This window comes from Haemaphysalis longicornis, unplaced genomic scaffold (genome assembly GCF_048455015.1).
Source record: "Haemaphysalis longicornis isolate Haplotype H1 unplaced genomic scaffold, Haemaphysalis longicornis Haplotype H1 scaffold_17, whole genome shotgun sequence".
In the NCBI taxonomy this organism is placed as follows: domain Eukaryota; kingdom Metazoa; phylum Arthropoda; class Arachnida; order Ixodida; family Ixodidae; genus Haemaphysalis; species Haemaphysalis longicornis.
The window spans coordinates 2802586-2816207 of record NW_027526276.1 but is presented as its reverse complement, the minus strand read 5'-3'; the positions used below and the strand labels follow the sequence as shown (position 1 = coordinate 2816207).

Below are 13622 nucleotides of genomic sequence, written 5' to 3'. Positions count from 1 at the left end.
AATCGTTTGCTCCTAGAAGCCCCGAAACAACTCCCCCGCGCTTGCGGTACGTCACACCCGGTTGTTCGCTTTTAGCCAATAAGACTAATTCAAAACGGACAGTTTTGAAAAGGCCACAAAACGTAAGCAAACACGAGAATACCGCTCCAGAATCCAGAAGCACAATCTCTGTGGGCACGTAGGAGTACGCCAGTAAAAGTGTTTGTACCTGCATAAATTAACCGAAAGCAGACCTGTATTGTTCATTATGGGTATCTCTACTCAGAATAATTAGGGTTCGCGTCACCACACACACACACACACACGCACATAAGCACACGCGTGCGCACGCAAACACACACATATATATATATATGACAGAAATAAGAATTCGCAGTCCAGAAGACTTCGGAAAGCAAAGGGAATGATGTAGTTACTCAAGATCAAGAATTTGGAAAACAAGAAAGTGGAGAAAAAATGCCCGCCAGGTGGTATCCGAAACCACGACCTCCAGATTACCGTTCTGGTGCGATAACCACTACGCCACCGGCGGGGGTACTTTAGCCTCCACTTTCTGGGGTATTTATGTTCAGGTGTTTTTGTTTCCTGCGCTTGGGGGTGCTAGCAAGCGCCACTCGAACTACTCGGGGTGAAGGGGACCTTCTTTAACCACCGGGCCGTAATTCGAGCGTCTAGGACATGTCGAGAGTGGTCGACCAGCGTTGAACCCTCTTAAGCTCCCTATGGCACCAAGACTGCCAGAACAGAGGCCCTCGCTATGCATGTAGCGATTCAGAATGGGAAATCAGGGGCTCGTTGAAAATGAGACAGAAATAAGAATTGGCAGTCAAGAAGACCTCGGAAAGAAAAGGGGAGGATGTAGTAGCTCAAGATAAAGAATTTGGAAAATAAGACAGTGGAGAAAAAACTTATTCCCTTATTTCAACGAGCCCCTCATTTCCTATTCTGATTCGCTACATGCATGGCAAGGGCCTCTGTTCAGGCAGTATTGGTGCCATAGGGAGCTTAAGAGGGTTCAACGCTGGTCGACCACTCTCGACATGTCGTACACGCTCGAGTCACGGCCCGGGGGTTAAAGAAGGTCCCCTTCACCCCGAGTACCCCGAGTGGCGCTGGCTACCACCCCCAATTGCAGGAAACAAAAACACCTGAACATAAATACCCCAGATAGTGGAGGCTTAAGTACCCCCGCCGATAGCATAGTGTTTATCGCACCAGACCGGTATTCTGGAGGTCATGGGTTCGGATCCCACCTGGCGGGCATTTTTTGTCCACTTTCTTATTTTCGAAATTTTTATCTTGCGCTACAACATCCTCCCCTTTGCTTTCCGAGTTCTTCTTGACTGCCAATTCTTATTTCTGCCTTATTTTCAACGAGCCCCTCATTTCCTATTCTGATTCGCTACATGCATAGCGAGGGCCTCTGCTCTGGTAGTCTTGGTGCCATAGGGAGCTTAAGAGGGTTCAACGCTGGTCGACGACTCTCGAAATGTCGTATACGCTCGAGTCACGTCCAGGGGGTTAAAGAAGGTCCCGTTCACTCCGAGTAGTCCGAGTGGCGCTGGCTACCACCCCCAAGCGCAGGAAACAAAAACACCTGAACATAAATACCCCAGAAAGTGGAGGCTAAAGTACCCCCCCGGTAGCGTGGTGGATATCGCACCAGACCGATATTCTGGAGGTCGTGGGCTCGGATCCCACCTGGCGGGCATTTTTTCTCCACTTTTTAGTTTCCAAATTCTTTATCTTGAGCTACTACATCCTCCCCTTTGCTTTCCCAGGTATTCTTGACTGCCAATTCCTTTTTCTGTCTTATGTTCAACGAGCCCCTCATTTCCTATTCTGATTCGCCATATATATATATATATATATATATATATATATATATATATATATATATAAGACAGAAATAAGATAAGAGTTGGCAGTCAAGACAACCTCGGAAAGCAAACGGAGGATGTGGCAGGTCATTGAAACAGTTAAAGAATTTGGCAAGAAAGAAAGATATTGGAGAATAAATGCCCGCCAGGTGGGATCGGAACCCACGACCTCCAGAATACCGGTCTGGTATTCTCGATCGCACCTGGCGGGCTCCAAAATCTCACCTGGCGGGCGTTTTTTCTCCACTTCCTTTCTTTCTATCCAAATTCTTTGTTTGTTTTAATGACCTGCCACATCCTCCCCTTTGCTTTTCGAGGTTTTCTTGGCTGCCAACTCGTATTTATGTCTTATTTCCAACGAGCCCCTCATTTCCTATTCTGATTCGCTATATATATATATATATATATATATATATATATATATATATATATATATATATATATATATATATATATATATATATATATATATATATATATATAGACTAATGGTTGGCAGTTTGGCAGTCAAGAAAACCTCGGACAACAAAGGGGGGATGCGGTAGGTCATAGAAACAGATGAAGAATTTTTTGAGTGAGAAAGAAAGTGGTGAAAAAATGCCCGCCGGGTGGCGTCCGAACCAACGACCTCCAGAATACCGGCCTGATGCGATGACCACTACGCTACCGGCGGGGCTGTTTTCCCACCACATTCTTGGGTATTTATCTTAAGTTATTTTTTTGTTTCCTGCACTTGGGGGTTTGAGCCAGCGCTACTCGAACTACTCGGGGTGAAGGGGACCTTCTTTTTAACCCCCGGGTCGTGCCTCTAGTGTCTACTTGTTGAGACTGGTCGACCAGCGTTGAACCCTCTTAAGCTACCTTTGGCATCAAGGCTGCCAGAACAGAGGCCCTCGCTAGGCGTGTAGCGAATCAGAAAATGGGAAATGAGGGGCTCGGTCAATTAAGACAGAATAAGGGTTCGCAGTCAAGAAAACCTCGGAAAGCCACGGGGGAATGCGGTAGGTCATAATAACAGATGAAGAATTTTTTGATTCAGAAAGAAAGTGGTGAAAAAATGCTCCGCTGGGTGTGATCCGAACCCACGACCTCCCGAATACCGATCTGTCTGACTCGCTAAGAATATATATATATATATATATATATATATATATGTAGCGAATCAGAATAGGAAATGAGGGGCTCGTTGAAAATAACACAGAAATAAGGGTTGGCAGTCGAGAAAACCTCGGAAAGCAAAGGGGAGGATGTGGTAGATCATTGAAACAGATTAAGAATTTGGAAAGAAAGAAAGAAAGTGAAGAAAAAATGCCCGCCAGGTGGGATCCGAACCCACGACCTCCAGAATACCGGTCTGGTGCGATAACCACTACGCTACCGGCGGGGCGATTTTCCCATTCACTTTCTGGGGTATTTATGTAAGGTATGTTTGTTTCCTGTGCTTGGGGGTGGTAGCCAGTGCCATTCGGACTAATCGGGGTGAAGGGGACCTTCTTTTTAACCCCCGGGTCGTGACTCGAGTGTCTACGACATGTCCAGAGTGGTCGACCAGCTTTGAACCCTCTTAAGCTCCCTTTGGCAACAAGACTGCCAGAACAGAGGCCCTCGCTATGCATGTAGCGAATCAGAATAGGAAATGAGGGGCTCGTTGAAAATAACACAGAAATAAGGGTTGGCAGTCGAGAAAACCTCGGAAAGCAAAGGGGAGGATGTGGTAGATCATTGAAACAGATTAAGAATTTGGAAAGAAAGAAAGAAAGTGAAGAAAAAATGCCCGCCAGGTGGGATCCGAACCCACGACCTCCAGAATACCGGTCTGGTGCGATAACCACTACGCTACCGGCGGGGCGATTTTCCCATTCACTTTCTGGGGTATTTATGTAAGGTATGTTTGTTTCCTGTGCTTGGGGGTGGTAGCCAGCGCCATTCGGACTAATCGGGGTGAAGGGGACCTTCTTTTTAACCCCCGGGTCGTGACTCGAGTGTCTACGACATGTCCAGAGTGGTCGACCAGCTTTGAACCCTCTTAAGCTCCCTTTGGCAACAAGACTGCCAGAACAGAGGCCCTCGCTATGCATGTAGCGAATCAGAATAGGAAATGAGGGGCTCGTTGAAAATAACACAGAAATAAGGGTTGGCAGTCGAGAAAACCTCGGAAAGCAAAGGGGAGGATGTGGTAGATCATTGAAACAGATTAAGAATTTGGAAAGAAAGAAAGAAAGTGAAGAAAAAATGCCCGCCAGGTGGGATCCGAACCCACGACCTCCAGAATACCGGTCTGGTGCGATAACCACTACGCTACCGGCGGGGCGATTTTCCCATTCACTTTCTGGGGTATTTATGTAAGGTATGTTTGTTTCCTGTGCTTGGGGGTGGTAGCCAGCGCCATTCGGACTAATCGGGGTGAAGGGGACCTTCTTTTTAACCCCCGGGTCGTGACTCGAGTGTCTACGACATGTCCAGAGTGGTCGACCAGCTTTGAACCCTCTTATGCTCCCTTTGGCAACAAGACTGCCAGAACAGAGGCCCTCGCTATGCATGTAGCGAATCAGAATAGGAAATGAGGGGCTCGTTGAAAATAACACAGAAATAAGGGTTGGCAGTCGAGAAAACCTCGGAAAGCAAAGGGGAGGATGTGGTAGATCATTGAAACAGATTAAGAATTTGGAAAGAAAGAAAGAAAGTGAAGAAAAAATGCCCGCCAGGTGGGATCCGAACCCACGACCTCCAGAATACCGGTCTGGTGCGATAACCACTACGCTACCGGCGGGGCGATTTTCCCATTCACTTTCTGGGGTATTTATGTAAGGTATGTTTGTTTCCTGTGCTTGGGGGTGGTAGCCAGCGCCATTCGGACTAATCGGGGTGAAGGGGACCTTCTTTTTAACCCCCGGGTCGTGACTCGAGTGTCTACGACATGTCCAGAGTGGTCGACCAGCTTTGAACCCTCTTAAGCTCCCTTTGGCAACAAGACTGCCAGAACAGAGGCCCTCGCTATGCATGTAGCGAATCAGAATAGGAAATGAGGGGCTCGTTGAAAATAACACAGAAATAAGGGTTGGCAGTCGAGAAAACCTCGGAAAGCAAAGGGGAGGATGTGGTAGATCATTGAAACAGATTAAGAATTTGGAAAGAAAGAAAGAAAGTGAAGAAAAAATGCCCGCCAGGTGGGATCCGAACCCACGACCTCCAGAATACCGGTCTGGTGCGATAACCACTACGCTACCGGCGGGGCGATTTTCCCATTCACTTTCTGGGGTATTTATGTAAGGTATGTTTGTTTCCTGTGCTTGGGGGTGGTCTCAATATATATATATATATATATATATATATATATATATATATATATATATATATATATATATATATATATATATATATATATATATATAGTAAGGAAATGAGGGGCTCGTTGGGGAAATACAGAAAGATAAGTCGGCAGTCTACAACGCCAAAGGAGGCATAGGGGTGTGGTTAGGCTCTTTTTTTTAGTACGGGTAATGAAGTTAATATCTTTTTTTTGAAATATACGGAAGAAAGAAAGAAAAAAAAACACGCGCCCAGAGCGGGTACCGAACCCACGCCTTTCGATAAGATGTCGAATGCCTTACCAATTCGGCTATCTGGGTGACTGTGTTCTCCTTCACTTTCTGGCTATTTATATTTACTAGAAGTGTATCTGACGCTGGCAACCACCCTCAAGCGTCAGATACACTTCTGCTAAATATAAATAGCCCAGAAAGTGAAGGAGAACACAGTCGCCCAGATAGCCGAATTGGTAAGGCATTGGAGATCTAATCGAAAGGCGTGGGTTCGGTCCCCACTGTGGGCGCGTGTTTTTCGTTCTTTCTTTCTTCCGTATATTTAAAAAAAATATTAACACTTCATTTACCGTACTAAAAAAAAAAGAGCCTAACCACACCCCTATGCCTCCTTTGGCGTTGTAGACTGCCGAATTATCTTTATATATATATATATATATATATATATATATATATATATATATATATATATATATATATATACATATATATAGTATAAGTAAAGAGTCGGAACAATAACAAACAATGTTTACTTACGTAGCGGCCACGGGACTTGCCTTCATCAGAGTAAAGTTACATGATTTTGCTGTCGCAAACATTCTGAACACATTTCTTATATAGGTTTGCATAAAACTGTGAGAAAGAGCGGAAAATGTTTCGAAAATGGGGAGTGTGCATACAGTCAGGCTATGCCTATGTTACAACATCAACAAACAAACAAGAAAAATAAAAAGGGGTGGGGGGAGCGAGAGAGAGAAAAAGGGGTCGTGTTAACAATGCAGCGTTCAAGGTTGCACCATGACGGGTCAACGTATGCCGCGCGGGCTGCAAGTTCAGACAATGGGGGAAAACTGGACAACCGCGGTTTGAAAAGAAAGGGAAGAGTATACACTGAGGTATTCAGTGACTGCTGAGACTGGTTCGGGGGGAAGCGAAGATGGGTGTGCCCCCCGCGGGTCAAGAGAATAGATAGGGGGCACAAAAGAGCATTTCACAGAAGCTAGCAATTGAACAGGAAATAGGTACGGTCACAAAAGGTTGAACATGAATAGATCACAAAGAGTTAAACATTCTTAAGTGATGGTGGGAACGAGGCCTCTCTCCGGAGGACAAATGGCATTGTTGAGCCGCATTAGGCTAATAAAGCTGCTGTATTAGGAGAGTTTCGGCGAATTCTGATGGCAAACTCGAGGGTAGGAATAATGAACATAGTTATAAAAATTATGAAGCCGCTAATTTTCCGTAACTTTTATTAATTCTTTACTTTATACTATTTACTTATACTATTTACTCTTTACTTATACTATTTCTGCGCGCTTTGTGAGTTTATCTTTCTCTAGATTTATATATATATATATATATACATATATATATATATATATATATATATATATATATATATATATATATATATATATATATATATATATATATATATATGTAACGCAGGAGACATGGCGTCCGTCGAATTACCCCCTTTATTAACAACTTCTTCTTCATCGTCCACCACTATCGCACCGCACCGTCTCTTGGTGGCTAATCTCCCATTCCGGCCAACTGCCCTGCACCATCCATCTGCGGGATGTCACACGCTTCCCCCTCCCCCCGAGAGAGTGTTTGGTGTAGGGGCGGATAATATCGTCTTAGCCTCCCCACATGGACAATGTCAGTCTGACGACCGAGTGGAGCCACGCTGCGGTCGATCTCGTAGTTTACCGCAGAGATCTTGTGTAGGACAGTATACGGCCCTTCCATTATCGCGCAGAGTTTGCCGCGGTTGGGATGCCAGGGTGACTCATATAACACACAGTCTCCCACCTGGAGCTCTGACGGAAGAAACTTCTTGTCGTAGATGAGCTTATTCTGCTCGTGATACGCCAGGGAATTGCGGACTGCGTTTGCGCGAGCGTCTTGCAGGGTTTCGGCAGTGTTGGAGAGGAGACAGGGGTATGATGGTGTACCATACATGAGAAAACATGGTGGGTAGCCGGTGACTTCATGAGGTGTCCTGTTGTACTCATCGACAACCTCTGGAAGAAGGCGTGTCCATGGTTTTCGCGGTTCGTCGTTGATTTTGCAGCGGAGGCGAGTAACTATGGACTGATTAGTGCGCTCGTTTAGGCCATTACACTGCGGTCGTTGAGAAGTTGTGAAAAGCTGATGAATGTTGTTGTGTTTGAGGAACTGCTTGAATTTGCCTGCGGTGAATCCTGTTCCGCGGTCGGAGAGGAACTTCCGAGGCTTTCCAGCAATGAAGATGCTCTTCAGGCAGGAAATGTACGCATCGCACGTCTCATTTCGGTGCGCAAAAGCCCAAACATAACGAGTGGCATGATCAACGGCCAAGTGAATGAACCTTTTTGGAGAACCGTAGTTCGCAAAACCTCCGATGGTATCCATGGCCAGAAGATCAAATGGTTGTTCAGCTGGTGGTAGGGACTCCAAAGATCCGAAACGCTTGGTCTTCGTCTTCTTGCAGCGCTGACAAGTGTCACAATGGCGAATGTATTTTGAGACGTCGGTGATGATGTCAGGCCAATAATATTGTGGAGACAAAAGTCGCAATGTCTTCTTGACTCCAACGTGACCAAAAGCGTCATGAGCCTTCTGAAGAAGAGAAGATCGCAGAGCGGCAGGAACGTAGACTTTTCGAATCCCTCTACGCGTCACTATGGCCATTCCGTTCTCAATGACGTGCTTGCAAGGCGGTTTGTCGTTGGGATGATCTTGCAGTTGTTCAGCTGATAGAAGCTGAATAATCGGGCTTCGCGATAGTGCATCAGCTTCGATGTTGTCAGTGCCCTTTTGGTGCTTGATATTGACATCGTACATGGAGAGCTTCAAGGACCATCGAAACAGACGGCCTCGCGGATTCTTGATGTTTTTAAGCCACTGTAGCGCAGCGTGATCGGTAACCACCGTAAAAGGTTTTCCATGCAGATAGCAGTGCCATTTGTCGATAGCGTCAATAATTGCCAAGCATTCAAGCTCTGTGATGGCGTAATTGACTTCGTGCTTGAGCAGCTTGCGTGAGTGGTATGCAACTGGGTGCTCCCGGCCTTCTTCATCAGCCTGCTTCAAAACGGCGCCGATACCTTTGCTGGACGCATCACAGTACAGCACACAAGGTTTGGAGGCATCGTAGATGGCAAGAACCGGCTCTTCCGTGACACATTTCTTCAGCTTAGCGAAAGCCAGTTGGCAGTCAGAGTCCCACTTCCACGTAGCGTCTTTGCTGAGGAGGCACGTCAGTGGATGGGCAATTTCACTGAAGTGAGCGATGTACCGACGGTAAACATTCACGGTACCGAGAAAACGCTGCAGCTCTTTCGGGCGCGATGGTGTGGGAAAACGCAAAATCGCCTCCACGTTGCTTCGTTTCGGAGTGACTGCGCCATTTGAAACCCTGTGTCCCAGGTACTCAATGGATGTTTGTGCGAACTGACATTTCTTCATTTTGAGCCTGACGCATTCGCTTTTAAAAGCGTTTAGAACGGCGTCGAGATGCTTCAGATGGTCAGAAAACGTGTCAGAATACACCACAATATCATCGAAGTAGTTCGTGACGTGCGCTAAGCGGTGTTTTGCTAGGATGGACTTGACAGCCCGCTCAAAAGTGGCTGGGGCGTTACGGAGACCGAAAGGCATAACAAGCCATTCGTAGTGACCGGTACGTGTCACAAAGGCTGTTTTCGGAATGTCTTCCGGGTGCATCTTGACGTGCCAGTAACCCGACGTGATGTCTAACGTTGAAAAGTACGTCGATTTCCCGAGAGAGTCTAGAACGTCGTCAATGCGAGGGATGGGTTGGTAGTCGGGCACCGTCACTGCGTTCAGTTTGCGGTAATCTATGCAGAAACGTGTGCGCCCTTCTCCCTTTTTCTCTGCCAGAAGTGCCGGGGCAGCGTACGGAGACGCAGACAGCCGTATTACGCCTTGCGTGAGAAGGTCGCTGACTTGTCTGTCCATTTCGACGCTATCGGCTTCTGAGCATCGATAGGGAGCCCTTCGGATGGGGACGTTGTTTGTGACGGGAATGCGATGCATCTCGCTACTGATACACCCAATGTCAGTTTGTGATTTGGAAAAAATGTTCTCATACTTGTGGAGAAGTTGCTTAAGTGCAGACCTCTGAGTTTCATTTAGGTGGGCCAAATCGGAAGCTTGAGGTTCCTGTACACAAGCGTTTTTGTCAGCCGCGTAACGGACTTGTGGGCGTTGGGAGTGGAGGACATCATTTCCTTGGCGTAGGGTCAGGGTGTCGAGGTCTAGAAACAAGTTGAAGAGGCAGGCGCTGTCCAAGCCAAGAAGTAGATTGCTCTTCATTCCTTGCAGAACGTGCGCTTCTATTTCCTTGGTGATTTTTCCGATTTGTACTTTTAGATTGACGCGACCCAAAGTTTTGGTAGATGATGTTACTTGATATACAGTGATGCATGAATCTCTCATTATTTGCAGGCGAAGGGTTGTCAGCACTGCTTCGCTGATACAGGTAATTGTGGCTCGGTATCAAGAGTAGCGCTGACTGGGTGCCCGTTAATGAGTGCATCAAAGTGAATTAACATAGCTTTGGGTCGCCCTCCTCGTTTCCCTGGTTGGTAGCGAGGGCGGAAATACTTGCGCGTCGTGGGCATTCATTGTGCCAGTGCATCTGTCGTGGCAAGCCGGCCATGGCGCAATGCCTGCATTCGGACATGGGTGCTCGGCCCGGCGTATTAGGCGGACGCTGATGGGAATTGCCGCTCGGTGCATTGACCTGTGCGTGTCGACCTGGTGGAACACGGTGCGACTTAGCTCGGTTCATAGCAGCCTCTACTCTAAGCGCAGCTGAAAGCCACGCTGCTGGGGTGGGTGGAGTAAGCCCGGCAAGAGCCATTTCCATTTCAGCAGGAAGGCCGTCGATGAGCCCTGATATAAGGTTTGCGTCCTTTAGTTCAGCGAGGCGTCCCAGACACATTTTTTCATCGTAATACTCCTTGAGGCTCTGGCCCGATTTCAGGCGGCAATGAATAAACTGACGGAATGGATCCGCGATGGCGCTTGCGAACCGTTCGGTCATGCATGCAACGAGGTCCTCCCAAGCTGTGCCAGTGTCAAACACCTCGGTAAGGTACCAGCGGAAGGCCTCACCTTCAAGGTAATCGGAGAAATTCAACAACTTGTCTCGCTCGGTCCATGCAGCGGCCGCAGTTTTCACCTCGAAGAGTCGGAGCCACTTGTCAAAGGGAACATCGTGGCTTGCTCCCGAGTACTTGGGGATGGTGATGGCTTTCTTCGGTGTGGTCATGATGCGGGGTTGCACGGTAAATCCTGTCGACTAGTGTAACGCAGGAGACATGGCGTCCGTCGAACCACCCCCTTTATTAACAACTTCTTCTTCTTCATCGTCCACCACTATCGCACCGCACCGTCTCTTGGTGGCTAATCTCCCATTCCGGCCAACTGCCCTACACCATCCATCTGCGGGACGTCACACACACATATATATATATATATATATATATATATATATATATATATATATATATATATATATAAATCGACATTCACATTGACTGAGATACCATGGTACTGTCACATACGTTTGAATGACGCGAATCCCAAGATTTTCCAACCCACCTCACTGCATAACTTTCAAAAGGGTGAGTGAGCGGCAAGAATGAACATTACGTGATGTTCTCTTCCAGGTTCTCAATTAAAACAAAGTTTACAGTACGCAATAACATCTTTCTCGTATCTGCGAGGATGCAAACGAATAATGAGATTTCATTCAAACTTCTACAGTAAACATGGGAGCGCTGATGCACATAAGCAGGGACCAAAGGGCTGATTGCTTTTTTTGTGCGTTCTTTCAGAATCTCCTGCGAAATGAAGCAGGGTGGCGTTGTGGCTGTGGCGCTGCTGTTGAGTGGTGGCCTCGTGGCCGTGCCCATGGAAAGATCTTCAGGTAAGTGAAAGGGCGTTCGAACGAAGCGATATTTTTATTGCCCACGAGATATACTGTTTGCATTTACCTACAGCTATGCGCGGAATATAGGCTCCGGACAGCGAAGTTTGCCGGGAGAGGGCAGCACCCGCCGCACCAGACCAGCGCAACTCTGGGTCGGTCCCGCCGCGCGGAACGCCTTCAGCTCCCGTGAACGTAACTTTGCAAAAGCGTGTGTCATAACGTTATTTGCGTTTATATCTACTACATACTGCAGCAAAGTCACGCAGAAATGCATTATAGTTGGGGGAAGCCTCCAAATAAAACGGGGCGCGAGAAAATGCTGTCGCCTTGCTGCCGAGCCATCGGAAATGGGAAGCGTGTGTTCAAGGCTTTGCATTCTCCCTCAGATTCTTCTCTGTTTTTTTTTTTTTTCGCAGATACGAAGCGTGGTTGCTGAATGTGAAAAAGCCCACACTAAGCGAGCAGATTTAATGCTGCCGTGGTGTACGGGCAGCTTGTTAGGCTGTTTAGCAGGCGGTAAATACACATAAGTGCGCCTTAAATTTGTTAAGAGACAGGGCCCCCCAAAACAGTTATGGCAGCATAGTTTATCACCCAGCTGTTCTACTCTGCTTCGTCTAATATTTCACGAGCTTATATCGCCATATTAAATATATATATAAATACATATGGGGGGACACTCATATGCTTCAACGTTCCCAAATGTTTTTCGAGCTATTGGATAGCATAAAAGCACCGCCTGTTCTTGCCAAAGAAACTATGAAATCGTTGTCTAGGGCATGAAAAGCAAAGAGAAATGTAGATAAGACGCGCCTGAAAAAAATTTGGAAATATATGAACGCAGGACGAAATTTTCGCGTTGGGGAAAGACAAGGAGGGGGACAAACTTTTTTTGTCCCATGTGATTACGGTCACTCCGGGCCAGTGAGGGGTGTTCTCAGGGAACTAAAATGTTCTCCCATGACTTTTGATGCAAAGGTAGTGACGATAAATAAAAGCGCTACTATTTCTTTCTAAGAAAGGTCTCACGCCGGACCCGTTGCCATGGAGAAAAAAATACCCGAATCTAAATATTCCGTAATTTATTCCGATACGCCCTTTAGAGGTTCGGCCTCTCCTTTCCCCTCCTCCCTCCCCGCGCAATAAAATTTCTTGTGATAGCCTTCTTGTGAAGAGTTAATTTCCCGGGCGTGTTTTTATACAGCTGGCGTACTGGGCTGCACCAGGAAGGCCAAAAGTTTCTTCGTAGAGTGGGCACTTATTAGCGGCAGCACTTGCGCTATGCACAACAATTGTAAATTTCACACTTATACAGGTATGGAGCATCACATTCGGATCAAAGATCCATATCTAACACCCGTGTGATCCACTTAGTAGTTCTGCTGTCCCAAGTCTACTCACATGGATGGAATACCTCGCGCGGAAATATCACGCAAAATGTACGAACGAAACCGAACGAGTTATCAGCGAATTGCTTGGTAAAGTCACAGTGCGCTACAGCGAAAGGAGAAGGATTTGCCGTTTGGCAGCACTCTTCTGTATCTGCTTGGCGAGCGATGTCCTGCTGGAGGGCCGCTCAGGCAAAGGTTCGACCACATTGGTCCTGTTCCTCGGCGTGTACGCCAACGCTTTCGCTGCGAAGAGCTCAGCTTGTGGCTTTCCACATAGAAGCCGATCGGGTAAGCACAGCAGCTTCCGCTGCTACAAGCTGCCCTATCGAGGCGGCACCAACTATCGGCTCTCATTGGAGTCATAACAAACTACGCTTCATCTCTCCTAGATGGCAGCACCATCTCAATGAAAACGTTAGTGGGAAAGACCTAAGCCACGTTCCTACAGCTGCACGGACATGACTTCATGGCACAGTAAGTAGAACCATGGAGGAAAGAAAAGTTTAGGAGGGAGCATCACGTGACAATCGTGAAGCCTAGTCATAAAAAATAAAACGGAAAGACTGATGGGAGGTGTTCCACTCACGTGACATGCAAGCGGTAGTTCTATGCGCCTCATGTGGCCCTTCGCCGACGCTGCGCGCGTGTGTCTATCCGTTTGGTTGCCGGGCCGTCCGCGTATTCGAGTTTCGGCGACGAGTCGTTGCGCGCAGCTCTGCCTGCAACTCGAAACGCGCAGCGGCCTGATCGTGCGGGCAAAGTGGTCGGACGGGAGAGGCAGAAAACATCTTTGTTTACTGAGCTTTCGGACCCGTCGAAGTTCACGCCGCAGTCGGAGAGTTGTGTGCCGCCGCCGCGT

General features: G+C 47.2%; 1 protein-coding gene across 1 annotated transcript in view; it reads left to right on the top strand.

The window, feature by feature from the left end:
- Positions 1-13622, top strand: part of LOC144166347 (uncharacterized) — a 31676-nt gene that overhangs the window by 3718 nt on the left and 14336 nt on the right. Inside the window, exon 2 of the mRNA XM_077695872.1 lies at positions 11278-11369. Within this exon, the coding sequence (XP_077551998.1) occupies positions 11291-11369 (79 nt within the window). The 5' untranslated portion in view covers positions 11278-11290. The remainder of the gene's footprint in view (positions 1-11277; positions 11370-13622) is intronic.